Raw genomic sequence first — 21,839 nt, forward strand, 5'->3', positions numbered from 1 at the left:
CTCTGCTCACCCTCTCAGCGCAATAAATCCCCTCAGGGCCCTTTGCCGCTGACTGGCAATAATGTCCTTGCTTGCCTGTGCCATTTGAATAACATCCCGCTGCACTGACAGGCTGAAAACATCGGCTGAGAAAGAAAGGAACACACAAAAAGGGCCATTTATGTTACGGCATGCTGCACACAGAGATCATAAAATTGATCATTTGAGGGAGCGTCATACTCAGAAGTAGTAAAAGTATTCTGGCTAGAATAAACTCAGGCAAAAGGTCACGCTGCTTACAGCTAGCAAGCTGTATCATTGGTGACAGTAGTTTTTAGTAGACAAAATTGCTTCTGAGCTGACAAGAAAAGCCTCCAGAGAATTATTAAATGATTTAAAGACCTCGCTGCCCATTTTAAAAGGCTTGGTCTAGGGGCTATAACCTTTCTGAATCAATTGACAAGCTCCTGGCCAATGAAGTTCAAACCTGCAATACAGACAGGGAGGGAGGATCTTTTAAAAATATGTGAAAATAAGAGTAAAAAAGGAAACATAATAGTTCCAGACTCTACAATTAGTAGGCTAACTGGAGAGGCAGATCCACTGGTGGAGCATAAGGAGATCAGGCTAGGCAACAGTAGAGAAGTCACACTGATTTACAGTCCTGTTCCTCTCCCAGCTATAATGCAGCTCCTGCTGGATCTGGCTTTCTTGGTGATGACCAGCCCTGAATGACTGAGGCATGCAGGACAGGCATTACTGGTGCTCACCAGTGCAGGTGGGCTCATTAAAGCTATCAGGATTGGTGGCAGCTTGGGCTGTAGCGACCAAGCCCTTGAAGTTTGTGATCTCAAGGAGTGTGAGCCTGGTGAGGAGCAAAGTCAAGACCCTGAACTTTGCAGGAGCAAACTTCCATCTGTTTAAGGAGCTGGTGAAAAAGATCCCCTAAGAAACTGTCCTTAAGGGCAGAGGTGCTGACCAGAGCTGGCAGCTCTTTAAAGCCACTTTTCCTACAGTGCAAGACCTCTCTATCCTAGTGTGTAGGAAATTGAGCAAGGCAGGCCAGAAAACAGCATGGCTGAGCAAGGATCAGCTCCTCAAATAGAGGAGTAAGAAAGAAATGCACAGACTGTGAAAATGGGGACAGGTGACCTGAGGAAGGTACAGGGATATGGTTTGAATGGGGTCAGGAAAGCCAAGGCAAAGCTGGAACAGGACTTGGTAAGGGACACAAAGAATCACAAGAAGGGATTCTATAAATACATAGGTAAGAAAAGAAAGGACAAGGAGAGTGTAGCCCCCTTTCCCACCGATAACCAAAAGAGTGAACTGGTGGCAACTGATATGGAGAAGGCTGAGTGATATTCCTCAGTCTTTGCTGGCAGTCAGGCTCTCCATTCTCTCAAGACCCTGATCTTCTGTGTGAGTGGGAAAGGGGAAGGAAGTCCCTTGCCCTGTAAGGGAAGAGCAGGCGGGGGATCACTTGATGGAACTGAATAGAAGTGAGGGCTTCAGGGAGAATTTAGAGCAGCCTTCCAGTACCTAAAGGGGACTTACAAAAAGGAGCAGTAGTTTTAAACTCAAAGAGAGCAGGTCTAGATTAGTTATTGGGAAGAAATCCTTTACTCAGAAGGTGGTGAGGCATTGGCACAGGTTGTGCAGAGAAACTGTAGATGCCCCATCCCTGTAAGGGGATGAGGCATCATCCCTGAGGCCTCATCCCTGCTCAAGGCCATGCTGGATGGGGCCCTGAGCAGCCTGATCTAGTGAATGGCATCCTTGCACACAGCAGGAGAGTTGGAATGAGAAGATCTTTAAGGTCCCTTCCAACCCAAACCATTCTCTGATTCTATGAAACGTAGGAGCAAATATGAATGGGAAACTGCACAGCACCTACCTGTGCTCTGCCTAAATGCTTTCAGTGAATTTTTTTCTTCTTAAAAGCCTGGCATTGTTAAATGAACAGGAAGATAAATGATACATTTTCATTCAAAACTGCTTACAAGTTTGTCCACTGCCTTGAAGAAAGAATATGATTACAAGAAAAGGTATCGGAGCCAGAGAATTCCTGAGAACTGCAGCAACATTAACATTATTAACATTAACTACAGCAACATTCCCCACAGCTGCAAGACTCCCAGTAAGCAAACATCCACTTGTTTGTAATACAAGGGATATACAGTTCCTCGACCACTGCTGATCTGCCATGGAGACTGTACTTAAAAAACAGGTGTGCCCATTCTGTAGTTATTGGATGGTGTGTAACCTGCAGATGGTTCAACTGTAGGTGCCTGCCAGGGTTATACCACGCATCTGCCTGCAAGCCTGTCCTGGCTTACAGGCTGCTGGGAATCCAAATTCCTGGAGAAATGTCTAGTCAGATGTCCTCACCATGCTTCTAATGAAAATGTAACTTGTAAATAGTGGTGTGTTGAGATCTGACTTTCTCAGTTCAGTTACTTCTAGATATGTCAGTTCAGGGGAAAAAACATACCTTTTTTGTCATTAGACCACTCAGATATGTTCCCTTCCAGGAGAGACTATAATTTGCCATTTGTCTGTGAATAATACTGAATATCCTCAGGAACCATATGAGGAAAACCAGTTACTGAGAATGAACCCTCTAGCACAGTCCTTTGAGCACACAGTGCTGCAGGCTTCCACTTTAGATGCATCACAACCCTCCATGTACTATCAATGACAAAACAAACCACAGCTTGTTGGGGAGTCATTTGGAGATGAGATTATACTCCATAAGGTTTGATAACTTCAGCACAAAGCTGAAATTCAGCACAAGTTTCTCTCTCTCCTTCCTGATCTGACAGCTCTTTTACTGGAAAGTTTAATAAAAAGATTATCCCCTGCATCTGACTGCATACAGACTGCATACAGGGGATGCATACAGACATCCCCATTCCTTTTCCTCTCCCTTCACCTATCTCAACACCAACCTCAGAAACAAACCTCTACAGATGTTTTTACCTTGCTGATTAAGAAAGCCACTGTGTCGTGCTTGTAGAAGTTCTCTTTAAAGGAGCCCAGCCAGGTCTCTGCTATTCGGATTTTGTTCCTCACAATGGCCTCTTCATAGGAGAAAGTGCTGGGGAAGTGATTTCGATAGACGTGCCCAACTCGGGAGCATGGGATAATTTCTACAGAACCACCACAGAGCCAGGTCTGAAACACAGGTGAAAGCACAAATAGAGATTGCCTTATTTAGATTACTTCTATCTGAAAGGGAGAAGCTCCTTTACTCTAGGCTCTGCTTCAGGAAATCCTGGAAACAGCAGGAGCATTATTATATGCTTCTTCATACATTGCTCCCTACAGACACAGAGAAGATACTGGGCATTCAGACCTCTGATTTGACCCAGTATGGCTATTTATATGCTTTTATGTTTTTCTGTGTACAAAGAGTGCAAAGTAGTGGAGAGATTTGGGTGCACACCTTCCCTTTTCTGGGACAACAAAAAAAACACACTATGCCCTTTGTGCCTGCTTTTTTCATTGTTTTTCAATATCAGTTACTCTTTGTATTCAGCAAAAATCAATGCAAAGGTTTTAATATAAACAATTTGTTATTAAAACTACAGGCTGGCAAAGAAATAAAGCTACTCTCCCTTTGGTGCATGTTAACATGCCAGAATAGAAGAGGCAGCTTTCAGAAGGTGCCAAAAGTAGTGACTCAGGCCTCAGGCAGATAGTGACAGCCAGCAAAACTTCCTTCTTCTGACATAATGCTCCTAACTCACAGCAGCTGCATGTTCTTGTATAGTCCTGACAGGCTGTGGAGTGTGGGGATTGATTTCTGCAGGGAAGGTTGTAGTCTCCATAACCCAACATGTTCTGCACTGTTTTTACAAATATCTTCCTTTTTCACTCAGGTTCCTTAAAATTGCAATAGGTATCACACCTTGATGTTTTAATTAAGGTCCTTACCCTAATAGATAGTTCCAGGTTTTCTGCTCCCCACATAGTCATGTCAGAATCATAAGCTCCAGTATTTTGGAAGTAATGTCGATCCATGGCCACCACTGCACCAGCAACTGCAGGACTCCTGTGAAGAAAACAGTTTGGAAGTGAGCACCTTGATTTATGGATAAGGAATTACATGGAGAGTGAAAATTCCACCATTTCCATAGAGAGAGTATTACAAAATGTAATTTGGAGAGTATTCAATACTGCTCCATATAAGCTTGAATGGACTGATTATCTAACCAAAATAAAGGACAACTGGAGTGTGATTCTAGGATTTGTTTGGGGAAGGGAGCTAAGAGGTGAATTATCAAAGACTCAGAACAGTGGGGAACATTGCACACATGTACATTCAAAACAAGAGGTAAACAGATCATGACTAAGACATCTTTTTATCTCTGTATGACATGTCTTTTGCTTTCCCTACAAACCTCCACACCTTTTCTAGTCAGGCTGTACTCTAGTTGTGTTGATGTGTGGAAAGTATTTGTCACATTGAAAGTGTGACTGCAGTCTAGTTAGAATGATTACCAAAGGCCAAAACAAACAGCACAAACAAAAGCTATCCTTAAGAGTTATTAACTGAGCATGTGCAAGTAACCACACCTTTCTGTTGTTAGCTGGAAGATGACCCAAGATGACCCAAACAGTACAGTTTTGCTGCTGAGCTGAGCAAGGCACATTGTCTGAAGGACTGTTACCTGATAGGGCTGATGGGAGACTGCCGTACCTTCTCTTCATGCTCTGGCACTGGTTCCCAATGAAAATCTAATTTCCAATCAAAAACACCTCGATGCAAGCCCACAGAGTGATAGTACTGAAAGGTCTTCCAGTCTATGACATCTATGACAGGGGAGATGACACTGTTTCTGAAAAAGACAATACCATTTATTTCCCAAACCAAAACATAAATGAAGTCCATTCCTCTCTTAGTAAACATTAGTTCTCCTCTTTGACACTGCCAAGCACAAATACTCCTCTAAATGCTGAGTGTCCTTAGTTTCCCTGCTGACAGAAGCTCATGCTGGGATTCCCATGCTTGTTGTGCGGGAATATTGAGCATGCAATGTGGAATCTAAAGATCAATAATTTACTGATACCCTGTACCTTGCATTGTCATTTAACACTATCTAGGATTTTGGTAGGACTTAGCCATCAGAATTCTTATAAATCTATTTCACACAGAGGCCCCAGCCTCTGATGCTACAGGCTCTGCGTGGATGCAAAGTTTATAGCAGAAGATGATTTTGGTCTCTCACCCTCTACCATCCTCTGATTTTCCTGAAAATGTTGCACACCCTTCATGAGTTTGTCACATCAGGCCAATAAAGAGTGCACTTATCCTTAGTTTGTTCTGCTGGTTGTTTTGAAAAATATTTATTACTGAGTTCATAAGCCAGTGCCTGTTTGTATTTTATCACAATCTTAGAATGCTCTTGCCAATGCACTGTCACAGGTTGGAATCTACTTTTAAGAGCAAGAATAGAGCCATTACACTGTAAGTGGCAGTCCTTGAATTTATTTCTAACTTAAGTTAAATTTGAGTCTGAGTAAATTTTAAGTCTGAGAAGAGGTACTAGACATTTCCCTATGGCAAAGTCACAGTATTTCACATCTTCTTGGAATTAAGTGGTAGTTCAGAACAGCCTTTAGTGTTCCTTGTTTTCAAGTCAATGATATATCACATTTGGAAATTTTCAGAGTATGAATGAAATAGTACTAGGGACTGCAGGGAAAAGGTGTTGTAGAATAACATTATCCATTTCTTCTCTTTTATGCTAAAAGGATAGTCTCTGGTCTCAGTGCAAAGGCTGGTCTATAGACAGAAGTTCTTCTGGAGAAAAATCAGTAATATTTGAGAGGGATTAAAGTACACTGGAAAAAATTATTATTGTTTTAGAGTAGGAATATCCATATAAGAAATTATTCCCTAGGAAAAAACTTCCTGTTAAAACAGAGAGAGAAACATGAAATGGTCAGTTTGGGGGCAAAATGTAGATGTTTTTATCTCCTCTTTTAAGATGTATATGTTGGTCAGAAATCACAAGGAGAGAAATTTGCTTGAAACATAAGACTGTCAGTAAAGAAAAGGACATCTCAGAAGTCTCCAGTGCAGTAAGACATTTGTATTTTTCCATGGCAGAGGCCAGAACCAGCTAAGGAAGATGATAGCTCTGGGTTATGTTAATGTAATCTTGAAATATCTTCTCTGCCTCTACAATCACTGGAATAATGTTTTTTCAGTATCAGAGTGGGGGGAAATGCCCAACTTTATTTTTTTACAGTTGACATTTCCTGTAGAGGATTTTAGAAGCCCACAGAAAAACAGACTACTTCTTGCTAGTTGAGAGTACAAAGATGAACCATGCAAAGGATTGCTTTAAAATGACCCAGGTATTTTTCCTAGTAAGAGCAGACTGTCCTATGATGAGCTTAAACCAGGAATATTTAAAATAGAAAAGTGCTTTTATTTCTCTGCTCAGGTATAAAACTATCCTTTATAATACGCAATTATAAGCACTCTTAGAAACAACCATCTAGTTTACAAATAGGTGAGAAAATGTTATGGAAACATGCAGCATTTGCAGGCATATACATCAAGGCAGTGAGTTTCTGTCATCCTTCCCCAGGACTCAAGAAGAAATGGAAAGAAGTGATACTAAAAATAATAAAACCGATACCCTTCCTAATGATGTCCCTGTGATACAGTTTTGTATCCATGACAGGAGAAACCACCCAGGACCCAAGCCAACAGGGCCCTTTCTACTGGAAGCTTTACTCCCTAACAGCATGCAAAGCAAACTACCTGCTTCTAAAAGTTCCTAAAGGTAGTGTCCCACTGGACTCATACAAACAGGCATTTCTTTTCTTTGATATGCTGGGGGAAATCCATCTGACAAGTTAAAAGGATTTTAAATGACTAAATGTCAAAAATGAAAAGTCACTGTAACAGTAATTTCTACAGCCTGCTGCATTCTCCAGTGTATGAGAATCTCTGACAACTAACTGCCTGGTTGGGAGTATAAATGCAGCTGCATAGTTCCCACCTCAGTTTGGGGCTGCTTGCTGAAACCCGCACTATCTATTGCTACTGGTTTATCCATTCTCATTCAGACAGGACTGAGGAATTAATGACCCCAGGGAAGTTTATTTTATGATTTCAGATTCAAGAGGGAAATATCAGGAAGGCGTATTTGAGTAGAAGCCAGAGGCAATGTAGACTAAACTACTCAGAAGACCTTGACCATGCAGAGTAGACCACATGAACTGATCCTGGATAGTTCAGACAGAGACAATGCAAATACAGACACACTCAGATATACTCTGGATCAGATGATCCAAACATTTCAGACTATCCTACATTTTCATATCATTGTAACTATTTAAAACCTGTCTTATTTTTGAATCCACCTTAAATGTGTTGCCACTATAAAGCTCCAAACTCCAGTGGTGCTTCTGGCATGAGTGTGATTGCTCACAAGAGTAGGCACCACAGTAGTAGTTCTAGTTATTGGGCATTGATTCTTCAAGATTTCAGTTCAAGAAATATACCAGTAAGGATGAAATGGATTCTGATAGCTTGGAGACCAAGCAATTATCCAAAATATCTGCAAAATATGACATGGAAAATTACAGTGTTTAAATTGAAAATAACTCACAGGAATAGGCCATGTTCTATCCTGGCTAAATTCAACCATAGACCAGAACAAAATAAAAGCTGATCTCCTTTCCCACAAAATTATTCAGTAAAAACTGATAACTGTGTTTTAGAGCTACTACTTGTGTAGCTTTTTCAGAATGCCAAGATTAACAATTTTCAAGGGTATGTTTCTAAGAGTAATTCTAGACCTTCAGCTGGTGTAAGTGTAGTATAGTTATGATGTAGCTCTGCTGAAACCAACAGAAACACACTTTCTTAAAACTAAATATGAGGAGTGTCTTTCTGATCTGAAATCTAGTAACTTTATCTTGTGTGAAAATTGGTCAATATTCAATTTTCATCCTAATCAAGCAGTACTTTACCATTTTTTTTTGTTGGTATGATTAAAAAAACAAAAGCTGTTTTCTGCATGTTCAAAGAAGGTTTGACATTTGTGTAGTTCTAAATGCAAATTTGCAGTAGATGGTAATTGGAAGATGTTCTTAGCTATTCTTGTTTTTAACTGGGTAACTGGCAGACAGCAGCTTCTCGACACTTTGAAATGAAACACAAATTACTGCTAATTTTGCTCTGTGGAATCTGAGGGAAGGGAAAAACAGGAAATTCAAATACAACTAGCAGCAAAGCTTTGAACTGTTTGACTAATCTGTGAATATTTCAAATGCTTGGAACTCACACAAATTACAAAAGGTCACAATTCCATGAAAAAGAGCAACCCAAACAAGAACAATTTCCTGGTTTGGGATTTCTTTACCAAATACAATTGCAAATGAAATGTCTTCCCATGACCCTTTACAGTCAGCATGGACATTATGTTCTTTTCTAATTTTAAACTAAGTAACGTGGGGAGAGGAGGATTTAATTAATGCATACGTTTTGAAGTATTAGATACACTTTTTTTGAAAGTGCTTTTGTATTGATTTATACTTTGTTTTGCTGGGAAGGGAATAGATTTTAATCTGTTTAAATCCTCCTTTAAATAAGGAAAAAAAGAAACCCCTAAAAACCAAACATAAAAATTATGCATAATCCTCAACCTATTTCAGGGTGCATCACAGCTTGCAAAAATTAGATGGCTAAGAAGTCCAGGCAGTCCCAGTTCTGTGTTTCTGCATGCAGTCAAAACTTCAGTGAGTAACTGAGGACCCAAGCTGGTTCCACAAAATGCTGCATTTCCACCGAGAGCACCTTGCTGGCTAACTGAAATCTTAGAAATACAGACCACTTGAAATTAGATAGGGTTAATAAGAAGATAAAATGCAGTGATAAGGAATGTTATAAAGAATTACTTAAATACTGCCTTACAGACCAACTCAAGACTAACTTAGGGTGTAGGAACAGTCTACTCAAATGGGTGGAGTATTCACATGCTAAGCACTAAGCAAATCTCTGCAAAGCAGAGTGGTAAGGGTATGCTTTATTAAAAAATAATTTTTGAACCTGCCTTTTTTTTCTAAAATATTAAAAATTGTATGTAGAGTAACAAAATCTGTAGAGGTAACTAGCACCTTTTAACACTGGACAGTCAGGGCACTGAGCCATGAATTATGCTTAAATCTTTATTGCCCCTGTGTTTACCAGTAATATTTGCCTTTGGCTGTAGACTCTTGTCTTTATTTTCTTTACCTCAACTTCTTTAAAATAGGTCACCTTCTGATCCTGATCAACTGTGAAAGATTGTAAAGAGATAGCTTATCTTTCCATAACCTACCATGTAAATGCAGAACATTTACTGAATTTGAAATGAGTGTTATTGACAAATGGGGGATATAAAAGGATCAAGCACACACAGAAATCCCAGGAAGTAGGCTGTTACATGTGAAGTGTATGGAAGGCTTTCAAAACAGGGAGAGCAGCATGGAATTGAATGCTCAGATGCTGGGGTTGTGTGGGCTCTGAATGGATAACATCATGCTTCCCCAAGCCTGTGAGAAGTTGGAAAACAGATGGCTTATGTATTTGGTAGCTCAAAAAGCTGGGATGTGGGCCACTGAAAAGTGGGGAATCAGAATAAAAGAGATGAAGAAGCTGTTCATCTTTAGTGCAAAATATTTCCTTTCTTTCTTGTGTATTACCATAAAATCAGAATCACACTGAAAATTTCTGGACAGCAAAACTCTTTTTATCCCTGTATCTACAAGCAGAGGCTTCCATTTGTTCCTGATGGGAGCACAGAGATGATGAAACACCTTTCCACTGCTATGCTAATTTCTTATTCTGTTTATCAGCATTTTCATTAAAGATTAGTGACCTAGAATCACAGTGCTAAGTAGAGGCACTTTGAATTTTAGAAACCAAATAAGCTTTTTAAAATAATGTAACAGGCTTCTGTTTCCAGCACAGAGAGAAACAGCCCTTGCAATGAGGAGCAGGGGAAAGGTCCTAAGGTCCAGCTACCCCTTTGCAAACCACCCCTCTGTCCATAGTCCATAGTTATGGTGCCCAGGCCTCTTTTACAGGTGAAATTCCTTGTCAAGGATATCATCATTTTGCTTTCATGAAGTATTTTAAGGAAATATGTTTTGGATTTTTTTTTTTTAATCATCCTGTTTCAGCACAGTGGCCACTGCTTTTAGATCAAAGGAACAACATTTTTAAGGCTTCATGGCACAGTTCATTATATGCTGCCTCTGCCTTTCCTGCTTTTGGACAGAATACAAAATAGCAGCTCTGCAGTCTCCTGGAGAAGGCAAACTCTTCCAAAGATGACTGTAATAATGGCAAAGCTGCATTATTATGTACCATGCTACTCACCTGGAATTAGCCTGGAACACAAACAGTTGTCAAATGAAATGATCTGTGGGGCATCTCATGTAGTTTTCTAATATTGTCCAGGTACCTACAGTATTCATCCTTGAATAATCAAAATGTCAAGGAATGCTTTAGAAACCACTGAACCATTCTCTAGGCAATATACTAAGCTGATGCACAGCTTCCCAGTCAATTTATTAGGCATGGTTCACAGAATTAGTCCCAGTCAAGGTGTTCAAAAGTGTATATTCAAAGATTTTGGAACAACTAAATACTTTTTTTTTCAGAAAAATAAATTAGATTGGGTTAGTGAATAAAGCCATCAGGTAGGGATATGAAATGTCATTACCTAGAACAGGTCAAATATCTGGTATGTATTTCTGTATAAATATTTCTATACCTGTAAAACTGAGATAATTTTTCTTATATTTATCCTACAGTCTACTAAAAACTGTGAGTATCTCTCTTGTTGTGAGTATGTTCAACTCAGTGAAATCTCAATCCGGGCAAGCATCTCTCAGCATCACTCTAAGACAGATCACAATAATAGTGACACACTTGGATCAGGAGTCTAAAAAATTAGGCTTAATCACTATTTTTAAAGTTAAAACCACTCTATAGCTCCCTTAAGCTCCTGCAAAGGTTTGAGCTTTGAAAGACTGCACTGGTCCTTGCCAGCAAACAACTCACTCACCCAGGTGATTGTTTTCCCATCCTGTCCCTCCAGCAAAAGCGTATGAGTTACAGTTTGATTGGTACATTAAGAAGAGGAAAGATGGATATTTAACCAGTCACACTCAACTTCCTGTGCTTTCCTCACTTGGGTAGTCTCAGGGAGTGCACATGATTCAATTTAACAGCTCAAGTGCTAAATGAAGCCAAGTTGACTATGCTAGTGCCTTACATTTCCATGGTGAACTCCATGCAAGCATTACAAGCAATTTACGAAAAGTCATGAATTAACTTCTTTATCAGGTCAGTGTAATTGTCACCATTCTTCAGCTGGAGAAAGAAGGACAGTAAGGGAAGGTGACTGCCAGGTGACTTAGACCTTCTCTTCCCTCCTCAATGGAGGACATCACAGGCTCTCCTCACTAGCAGTGACAAAGCTTCTAGCATCAGACACAGTGACTGATACAGCACAAAAAAAGGGATGGCTTAACCCATACTATTATCCAATCAGTCTTCTATCTTTGCTTCATTAATTCAATTAGATATGAGTTAATTCACTGTTAAATTCTGCTCTCCTGGTGTAATGAATAAGCATGTGGGCCCTCTAAAGAAAGAGAATTCCCTTCTCACCCCCTGGTGACAGTGCTACAGAATCTCTGAACAATAGCAGACTTGGAGGCTTTGCATTCCCTCAGGAGGGATAATTTTTGACAGTGAATTTTTGACATTGTGGGGTTCGGGGTCCTAACTTATCTCTCTTCTTGTTGTAATTCTCCCTTCACTACAGCCCTCCTCTGAGACTTTTTGTAACTCTTTCAAATTCAGCAATTTCAACTCCCTTGAATAAGGACTGGCCAATCAATACACACAGTAGTTTTGCTTGAATGTCAAAAATAGACTATAGTTCAAGGCAGAAGATCATGAAGTACATTCATAGTAAACCATCTAATTTGTCAGCAGACAAAAAATAATCTGCTTGTCTAAGGAGGACCTTTTTGAAAAGAATATTCCTGACATTCTAAGGCAGCATTACTCTTGCTTTCAGTATCCTTAATGTTTTCATTCAAATGATGTAATAATTTCTGAAAGTTCTCATTAATTCTCTTGTAAGCAAACATAATAAGCCATAAAAGCAGCTTCTTCCAGTGCCTGGAAACAGCCTTTGAAGGTGTTTACTATGACTGTTTAACAGTCTAGTAGGAGTTTAAAGATCTTATTTTTTTACCCTCTCTAGCAATTATTTTTTTCCCAAATGACAAGTTAATGTACAAATTTTTCTTTCAAAAAAGTCCCTTTAATAAAAGAGTTACTGACATGTAAGCCTAGAAACATTTGCAGTGGTTTTAATGTCTTCAAAGGACTGCATAGATGAGCTCAGCTGTACATTAGAAAGCAGGCCCAAGAACATGAAATACTCAGAAGTATGAATCTAAACATGAAATACTCAGAAATATGAATCTCTACCTTACTCTGTTACTTTGGGGTCAGTGAAAGTACCTGTGATTAGCTAGACCTGCCTAGATTGCCCTGGATGTCTGGGCTTTTTCTGTGGAAGAGAAATGGCAGCCAAAAGGCGACGTTAGTACACAGCCAAACTGGCTCAGGAGGACAAAGCATTTTATTCTTGGCTCCATCACTGAGACAGCTAAAAAGTAAAAACAATGGAGTCTTGCAGTAGTGTTCTCTGGTGGATGTTTGCCGATTTACAAACAGGTTGAGATGGAAACCCTTTTAATTCAGACCACCAGGAAGCCTTCTAAAGCTTCTAAGCTCTAGCTGGATACAATTTCTGAAATTTACACAGGGTGTAAAGTGAGGGTTATCAACAGTGAGACCTATCCTGCTTCCCACATATCCGAGTGATGCATATGCTGACAAGGTAGAAAATAAAAGGGATGTGACCAGAAGCAAGAAGGTAACCAAGGGAGGATTACAAAAACTACCCAACACTTTCCAAACATGTCCCTTTCAGCAGAAATCAGCACACTCAGGGATATTTACCGGCTGCTGGAGAGCCTGGCCAGGAGGGGCTCCAGCCAGCCCTTCTGACACTCGCAGTGGGAATCCATGAAGATGAGCACATCCCCGGTAGCCCGTGCGGCTCCTAGCATCCGACCTCGGATGATTCCAAGCCTCTTGTTGCTCCGGATGAGCTTCACACCATCCAGCTTAGAGATGTATTCACTCAGAGCTGACTTCAGGGGCCCTGTCAGAAACAGAACAGTCACTGAAATGTTTTAGCTTTGATTCAAGCTGTTATAGAAAAGAAACAGGTAGTAGGAGATGCTACTTCTTGCTGGGAAAATATTTCAGGGGCATTTGTTTTAAATGGCCAAGTAGACCACATTTCAAATATTTGTACAGCAGCATAATGTCAAAGGGAAGTAGAGACTAATGGAAACTGAGATTCACAAGTTATGAGGCTGTTCCTGTGGGAATCTTAATAGCCTCCTTTCCTGTTTTCAGCAAAACGTGGATGCTCTCATCATCTCATAAAATACACAGATGAGAGTGAGATACTACAGGTGTTTGACTTTCCCAAGCACTTTGGATTACTTTAGCCATGTGGACTTTTCCACTCTATGCTTCAGCCAAAATCCAAGTCTGGAAATTATGACAGCAGACCTGGTCCAGTGGGAATCCTAAGATTTGCATACTGTGATCTTATTTTAAAGTAAGAAAGTTCAGAGTGTAATGATGTGGGGGAAAAACAGAAGTATATTTCAAAGTTGAAAGGCTATGCTGAGTTCTAGGGATGGATAGCGAAACCTGGGCTCTGGGCTGTGCTTAGCTTGCTTCCTGAGAGTCCTCTTTGCTTCTCCTCTCTTCACCTCACACACTTCTTGAAGGAGGACAGTTTCTACCCCGAAGTTTTGGAAGAAAGAACTCACATACAGAGAAATGGGAGCTACCTTGCTGGCTGAGATCGTCAACTAGGATGATATCCTTGAGGAAGGCCTTTGGGGCTGTATCCATAATGCTGTGCACAGTTCTCAGCAGAGTTGACCAGGCTTCATCATGGAAACAGATGATGACACTAGCAGTAGGCAGACTGGAGTCATATTTTTGCTGTAGGCACCTGCATGAGTGAAATGAGGAAGACACTGGAACCACTGGAACAAATGGCTGATTTTTTTTTTTCTCAGAGCAAAGTTGCAAGCAGCACCTAAACCTTCAGGGGTGGAGAGCAGTTTAAGATCTCAACTCACATCTAAGAAAAGGAAGTTCTAATGTGTCCAAAACTGCAATATGAAGTGAAAATATGGGAATGGCACTATAAAAAAATTATTATACAAAAAGAGGAAAGTGTTCCTGTGTTCTGGGATAGTTTTTTTCCTGCTCTGTCGGCCTCAAAACCCAGAGCTCAAACAGAAATGGTCCAGAATGTAAAGAAAAAGTGAAGATAAATAGAGCAGAGTGAGGGATAAAGCAGGTCAGCCAATTTCTACCAATTTCCACATTTTCTCAAGTAAGAGAGAAAAGACAAACAATTGCAGTGCCGTTAAGACTAACAAATAAAACAACTCATTTGCACAACAGATCAGTATACTTGTGGATTACCTGGCCAAGATCCTCATGAATGAAGCCAACATCTCAGTCTTTTATGATATGGATCCTTATATGGGCCGTGATTACAAATATAGATACATTTAAGAAAGAAAATGTATTTTCATTATAAAGTTTGTACAGGTTGCTTTTCCAATGAAAATTAATCACTGCCGAATGAGACTGCCAGCTGGGAGTCAGTGTGCAATCAAACCAGCAGAGAAGTCTGGAAGTGAGTGGCATGGTGCAAGGTGGAAAATCCAGTTTTGGGGGTTTGTTCCCTCATTGTTTTTCATTGTCTTGGGCTTGGGAAACACTGCCTGCAGGGAGACTCTGCCATCTTGTCTTTGTCTCAGGAGGCCATGTGGCACTGGGTAAGGAGAGGGCCCACCATTTTGTCTTGGTCTCAGGAATAACTGTGATACACTGCCAAGCCACAGGAACACCCCCTGCCATCTGTCTTTGTCTCTGGAATAACCACTGTCATTGCCAAGACACAGGAACATCCCCCTGCCATCTTGTCTTTGTCTCAGTGGCCATGCAGAGCTAAGTCAAGGTGGTGAATGCCTTTTGTGTGTAAAGCACCTTCTCTTTTTGTATACTTCTGTTATTAGCATTGCTGCTGTCACTGTGTGTTTCTTACTCCACTGCTGTTTGCTTTCAGTAAATTGTTATCTCAACCCACAGTCCCTCCTTTGTGCCTCCCTCACCAGAGGGGAACAGGGGGAAGTTTAATTCCCAGCTGATGTTAAACCACCACAATAACTCAAACATTTGAAGATGGCAAACACTTCCCATTCATCCTCACAGAAACTGTATATGAAAACCATCTATTCTGTTGTGAGGGTGCACATTTTCCAGAAAATGCCTTCAAATGCCCATTGTAGATATGCAAAGACTATGTCTATGTACTGCTTTCTGACATTAGAAAGCAAATTTAAAAAATATTTTTATTTCCCAAATAACAGTCCTTCAGTGTCCTAACTGATTTAATCTCCAGCAGCAAGAATTTCTTCAAGGAACTACACAATTGGCTGAATGTAGCCCATTGTTATTTCAGCATTTTTGTATTGCCAAGAAAATAATTATACAGATTTTACAGTGGTTGTTAAACCATTGGCTACTCAGCAGAAATTCATGCAAGGGATATCGTTTTAGTATTTCTGTTTATTAGTGTTTTACTTAGTGCTTCCGTTCATGGACTGAGGTTCTATGCTGCTAGACACTATCCAGACACAAAGCTGCTAATCACTTAAGAGATTCCATAGTCTGAATGATTTAATACACCTATTATTATAGATGCACTTCTGGGAATACATATTTAAAATGAGGACAATCTTAATAATTTATTGTATTTTTCACATTTTTCAATATTTCACTTTTTTTTTTTTTTTGCATAGAAAGGAAAATTTTCTTGACAATTTTTACACTGTAATTAATCTATATTGTCCTTGGTTTACTAATTTTGTGTAATCAACAATACTGTTCCCTCACAATTTCATATAAGGTGATTGTTTCCATTTTCAGCAGGATCAAGAAAAGAATACTCTCATGACTTGGGAGTGAGTATTTTCAAGCAGTAGAATTGAGAAATAATTAAGAAGCAGTCCTTTTACTACCAGGCAGCTTCTAACCAGAAACATTCTATAGCTATTAGCACCTAGCTGCTAGTACTGTGGTTATAGCAATAAAGAAAGGCTGTTGTGAAATCTTAATTGGAAAAGAATTGAACATAACGGTACTTGAACGCATAACCTTGGTGGCGAGTGCTTAGTTGCCATGGAGATTGGCAAAGACTTGCAATATAGATATCTAATCTTCACAAAAATGCACAAGGGTACTGATATACAAAAATACCTTCCCTGTAATTTGGAGCAGTTTCATAGCCTGTCTGTCATAAATTGGCATTTCAAGAAGTCCGGGCTGTGACTGATATGAGACAGAGTGATTTAATCTAATTTGTGAAAAACAAGGAATTGTCACATGCAGCAATGAACAGAGAGCAATTCTGACAAGGCAAAGGCAGAGCTGACAGGGACTCCCACTCACCTTCAGGAAAATATTTAATTGAGATTCAGCTCCAAACAGCACTCCAGAGGAAGCTATGCTTTGGTAATGAAACTTAAAACTTTTGTAGATACCTTGTGAGTTTCTTTTGCCATTTGGCACTCAAACCCAAGAGAGGAAAACAGACCTTTCTTTTGGGCAGAACACCCATCATAAAAGTCACAATGGCAGGCCTGATTCAGGTGTCCCAGGAGAGTGTCAGTCCCAGCTGGAGCAACTGATAGCAGCAGAAAGCACTTTGAAGGATGAAGGTACCTCAGAGCTTGGGCCACTTCTTATGTGAAGTATTTGCCATCCTATTTCAAGTGACCTGAGGGAGACTGGGTCCATGGAGGTAACTCACTGAAACATCTCTAACTGGTTGGCTTCCCTCTAATTAAATAATAATAGGCATTGTGATGAACAACATGATGCAAACCGAATAGAGACACAGTCTAATTCTGGTTTGCTCTCTTTTTACACTGCTGCAAAACTGGACTGACACAGTTGCGAGCCAGGCCCCCAGAGTAAACTACACCTAAAAATCATTTTGGTGGTTTGTGTGTTGTGCCATAAGGGACAGATCTGGCTTAGATATACTCTGCTCCAGGTTTATGATCTGGATTTAAATCAGCCTCAGATGCTGACATCTGGGGTTTCTGGACTCTGTAAGCTGTGGTGTTGAGAACACTTTAGGCGGTAACTAGTGCGACAGCAAAATCCACCCAGGAGCTCTGAGAACGTGGCTTAAATGTTACCAAGATCAGAATTAACTAAAGCTGTATCTTGTCGGATGTCCCTTCAGCTGCCAAAGCAAAACTGTTTTTTGGCTTTCCACCAAAGACAGTAAACCAGGGTAGTCATTCCCCTTTGAACATTACATAGTTTGAAGAGTTAGCAGTGAAGCATGCCAAAAAATAACTGAAATAATATCAGCATGTCATTATTTAATGGAGTTAACCAAATTAACACTGAACCTAGTCAATAAGTACAGAAAACACTCTTTCATTTCTCTTTGTTTGAGACTGTTCCCTTAAATTAGAGCTGCCAGCTGTATTTAAACATGTGAAAATAAAAAATATTTATTCTGTGTCTGATGTAAAATGTTTTCTGGTACATCTTTCCACCATGTCCCAGGAGAAAATGACAATTGTTTTTGTTACAGGAGATAAGACACCACTCACATCCCTTGCCATTCCTCTGGGAAGGGAAGCATATCACAGAATCAATTAGGTTGGAAAAGACCTCTGAGATCATCAAGTCCAGTCTTTGACTGATCATCACCTTCTCAAGGAGGCCACGGCACTATGTGCCATGTCCACTCTTTCCTTAAACACTTTTAGGTTCAGTGATTCCACACCTCCCTGGACATTTCATTGTTTAATTGCCCTTTGTTTGAAGAAATTCCTCCTAATGTCCAACCTGAACTTTCCCTCGGGCAGCTTGATAGTAGAAACACCTCAGATCCTTTTTAAGAAGTGTGATGAGCAGCCCTTCCTGGGCTACTGGGACAACTGACTCTCGATGTTACACCTGGGGCATCAAATGCAACATTTTTCCGCAGTGGCCTTACAGCCTGGCGGCTGTGGTGTTGGCAGAGCTGGTCTGACACACCAATCTCCACCTTCCTTCCTCCCAGGAGTTTCCTTTCGATACTTGCCATTGAAAGAATCACAGGATATTCTGAATTGGAAGGACCCACAAAGATCATTGAGTCCAACTCCTGGCCCTGCCCAGAACACCCTAAGGGTCACACCATTTGCCTGAGATCATTGTCCAAACTCTCCTTGAACTGTCCAGCTTAGTGGTGACCACTTCCCTGGGGAGCTGTTCCAATGCTCAACCACCCCCTGGGTGAAGAATCTTTTCCTAATATTCAGCCTAAAACTCCCCTGACACAACTTCAGGCCGTTCCCTTGGGTCCTGTCACTGGTCACCACAAAGATCAGTGCCTGCCCCTCCTCCTCCCCTTGTGAAGAACCTGTGCAGAGCAATGAGTCTCAGTCTCCTCCATGCTGAGCAAACCAAGTGACCTCAGCTGCTCTTCACACGGCTTCTCCTCCACACCCACTGGCACCTTTGATGTCCTCCTCTACAGCTTTATATCTTTCTTATATTGTGGTGCCCAAAACTGTACACCATATTTACTTAAAGTGACGCCACACCAGAGCAGAGTCGGCTCCACTTTTATGAGTGACCGTCGGGTCACTTTTGTTCTGGAAGAGCTGAAAGCCCCAACTCTTCACCCATTCATCACTTTGTAAGTCCAGTGACCCCATAGCTCTGGCAGGTGGGCTGAGACGGGGCCTGGCCGAGGAGGGAAGCCGCCTCTCCTGCTCGCCAGCCCTGCGCCGATTCCCTCTCCCTCTGCAGCCCAGCAGCCGGACAGCCGGACGGACAGACGGACAGAAGGAGAAGGGCGGGGCCCGGGGCGCTCCCTGCCCCGCCGGCCCCAACACCTGCCGTGACCCGGGCGCCGGTAGGGGGCGCTGCCGCCCGCTCGGCCTCAGGGCGCGGCGGAGCCGGAGCGGTGCGAAGCCGGGCCGAGCCGAGCCGAGCCGAGCCGAGCCGGGCCAGGCCGGGCCGGGCCGGAGCGGAGCGGGGCCGGTCCGAGCCGAGCCGAGCCGAGCCGAGCCGAGCCGGGCCGGAGCCGAGCCGAGCCGAGGGTGCGGGGGCGCCGTAGCAGCGCTCACACCGCCCCCACCGGCGCTGCGCTCCGCGCTCTGCTCCGCTCGCCCAGCGAGCCGCAGCTGCCCCTCCCGCACCGTGCCATGCCCCCCTCCACCTTTGCCACCCGCCGGCTCTGAGGGCTTGAACCGCCTCCCGAAGGAGGCTGGGAGCGTCCCTGGTCTGAGGAGCGGAGCGCCCGAACCGGACCGGGAGTTCGATAGGAAAGACGCGAGGTCTAGAGGAGGAGAGGTGCGGGGTCTGCAGGAGGAGAGGTTCGGGGGGACGCGGCGGCGGGGAAGGAGGCAGGTTTTCCCCCAGAAGTGAAATAGGGTGTTTTACTTACAACGGGTGTCGTACCTCAGGCAGGTCCCGGCGCAGCGCGATCCGCTCGCTGAGCACCTCGTTAAAGCCGTGCGTTTCCAGGCCGAGCGGCCGCTCCCCCGCAGCCGCCGCTTGCCCGTCCTGCAGGGGAAGGGACAGCGGCTGGGACTCGGGGCCCCCCTCTGCCTTCCCCTCCGGCCGCCTGCCCTGCTGCTTCACCACGCGGTAGCCCTTCCTGGCCCTGCTGTGGTTCCTTTTGCCGGTGGGCGACATGACGGCCATGATCAACTCATCCTCCCGCAGGGAGATGAAAGGCGATAGACCATCCAAAGGGTAATACTGCTGGCTCTCCTCCTGGGTTTCCAGCATCTCTTGGGTCTCCACAAAGTCCAGCTGATACCCTTCCCGGGGGTTGAACTCCACAGGCTGGAAAGTCCCTTCCTTGCTCTGGTTGCTGGGTGGTGGGTTCAACGTTGTAACCATCAGTAGTAAAAGCCCCAGCATCAGAAACAACAAGAGAAATTGCAGCTTACGTGATCCATATCTGCACTTCTTCCTCAAGAACATGCTGTTGGTGACAAAATTATACAAATGGTCATGTTAAATATCACTTGAATCTTCCTCAGATTTCAGTCCTCGGGTTGCACAAAAGCCCTGGGTTTTACTATCTGCCAAGAGGATTTTTTTGCTCCCTTCACATTTCACTGATGCCATTTCATGCTTTCCTCTCTATTTGCAGAAAAAAAATTATAACATTCCTATTAATATTGTACTTACTGTATTAAAATGTAGCATGGATCCAGTGAGATAAAGTAGATCCTTTATTATACGGAGTCCCAGGTTAGTTAGGAAAGTGCATGCTTTGCTGATTGAAAGAGTAGCTAAAGCTTTGATTTTTTTTTTTCCTTTTAAAATTCTAAGTTGAAAGAAATCCCGTTTCTCATAGTTTCTTTCAAGGGTAGATCCTGCTTCTTCAAAGTTTCCAATTGCTGCCTGGATTGAAGCACTGTATCTCTGAAAGCAGATCTGACAGCTCTCCCCCGTTCAGAGGCTTGAAGTTAACTGTGATCAACAGATGAGAAGTAGTCGGTCCCTGACTTAGTTTCACACATAACTACGGCACTCAGTCAGGAAGCACTTTGCCAGACATAATACAGAGCAATGTGTGCGTCTTTCTCTTGGTCCTAATGCCCTCACTGTGCTTGTCCTATCAAATCAAAACTTTGCAAAAGCTGTAAGAGGTGAAATACAAGAAGCAGCATGCTGTATTAGAAAAGAAATCAAGGCACACCACAGACTGCTGTACATTGGAATAGCTGTAATAAGCTGAGAATGCACAGAGCAAGAATCAAGAATTTTATAAAGTGAATAAAAGATGGAGAGCACATGTTTTATTTAAGGTTAGATTTATTCATATGATAATGTGTTAGCTGGACTATATTTCATATCAAATAAGTATTTACAGCTGTAGGGATTTTAACACTGACATAAGGGTGCCAAATTATCACCTGGCAAGCTGAAGTTGTCTCCTCATCCATAAATTTGGTATTGCAGGGCAAGCAGCACTTCAAGTTTTCGTTAGTCCAGGAATAACATATATAAAAGCCTGGGCTGGAACAACAACCACTGACACTGAGAGAAAACAAGCAACTTCTGTGATTAAAAGGAGAGCTCAGTCTCTGAGGTCTGTTTGCTCATACTGCTGGCATGGGTGCTACTGGGCATGGACTGTGGCATTTTTTGCTGCAAGATGAGTGCTTGTCCAATGGGAGAAGGGGTGAGACAATCCACGTGTTTCAGCATCACATGCCTCTTGGTCTGGCAGGCAGAGATCAGGGATGGATGCAACTCAGGTGTTGCCACCCCTTTTGATGCTGGGGGCATGGGATGTGGTATTTTTCATATCATGCAATATTTGATGAGCTGAAAGCTCCTGCTCCAGGAGGCATGTGGTTACTGGAGAACTTCTACATTCAGATTTAAAAAAGGCCCTACATTTCTAGACTTTATAGCTAAAAAAATAGCCTGAAGACAGGCATGCAGTATACTCTAAAGGAAGCCAAGGATATAGTATTTTTTATCTTCTGTGCTATTCCATCTAAGATGTCCTGTAAGTTCAGACTATGGTTCCTGGTATACAGCTTCCAAAAAATTAAAAATGAGAGGACACCTACTTTCTAATTAAAATGCATCACAACTTTCAAAAGCAAGGATGGTA

At 42.1% G+C, this 21,839-nt stretch overlaps 1 protein-coding gene across 6 annotated transcripts in view; it reads right to left on the reverse strand.

Annotated features, from left to right (window-relative positions):
* Positions 1 to 21,242, reverse strand: part of GALNT15 (polypeptide N-acetylgalactosaminyltransferase 15) — a 35,874-nt gene extending 14,632 nt beyond the window's left edge. For 5 of the 6 annotated variants that reach the window (XR_014616652.1, XR_014616653.1, XR_014616654.1 and 2 more), the window contains exons 1-7: positions 21,130 to 21,242; positions 19,644 to 20,189; positions 13,951 to 14,117; positions 13,040 to 13,244; positions 4,656 to 4,823; positions 3,919 to 4,036; positions 2,962 to 3,156 (exon numbers count right to left, since the gene is read on the reverse strand). Coding sequence is in view for 2 of the 6 variants with exons in the window: in XM_084219282.1 (XP_084075408.1) it covers positions 2,962 to 3,156; positions 3,919 to 4,036; positions 4,656 to 4,823; positions 13,040 to 13,244; positions 13,951 to 14,117; positions 19,644 to 20,189; positions 21,130 to 21,155 (1,425 nt within the window). In the remaining 4 variants the exon portion in view is untranslated. Of the gene's footprint in view, positions 1 to 2,961; positions 3,157 to 3,918; positions 4,037 to 4,655; positions 4,824 to 13,039; positions 13,245 to 13,950; positions 14,118 to 19,643; positions 20,190 to 20,398; positions 20,656 to 21,129 lie in introns of those variants that run through there. The other variant, XM_084219283.1, reaches the window with a different exon arrangement.
* Positions 21,243 to 21,839: the final 597 nt, after the last annotated feature.

The sequence above is a fragment of the Fringilla coelebs genome (assembly GCF_963513975.1).
Source record: "Fringilla coelebs genome assembly, chromosome: 1".
NCBI lineage: Eukaryota > Metazoa > Chordata > Aves > Passeriformes > Fringillidae > Fringilla > Fringilla coelebs.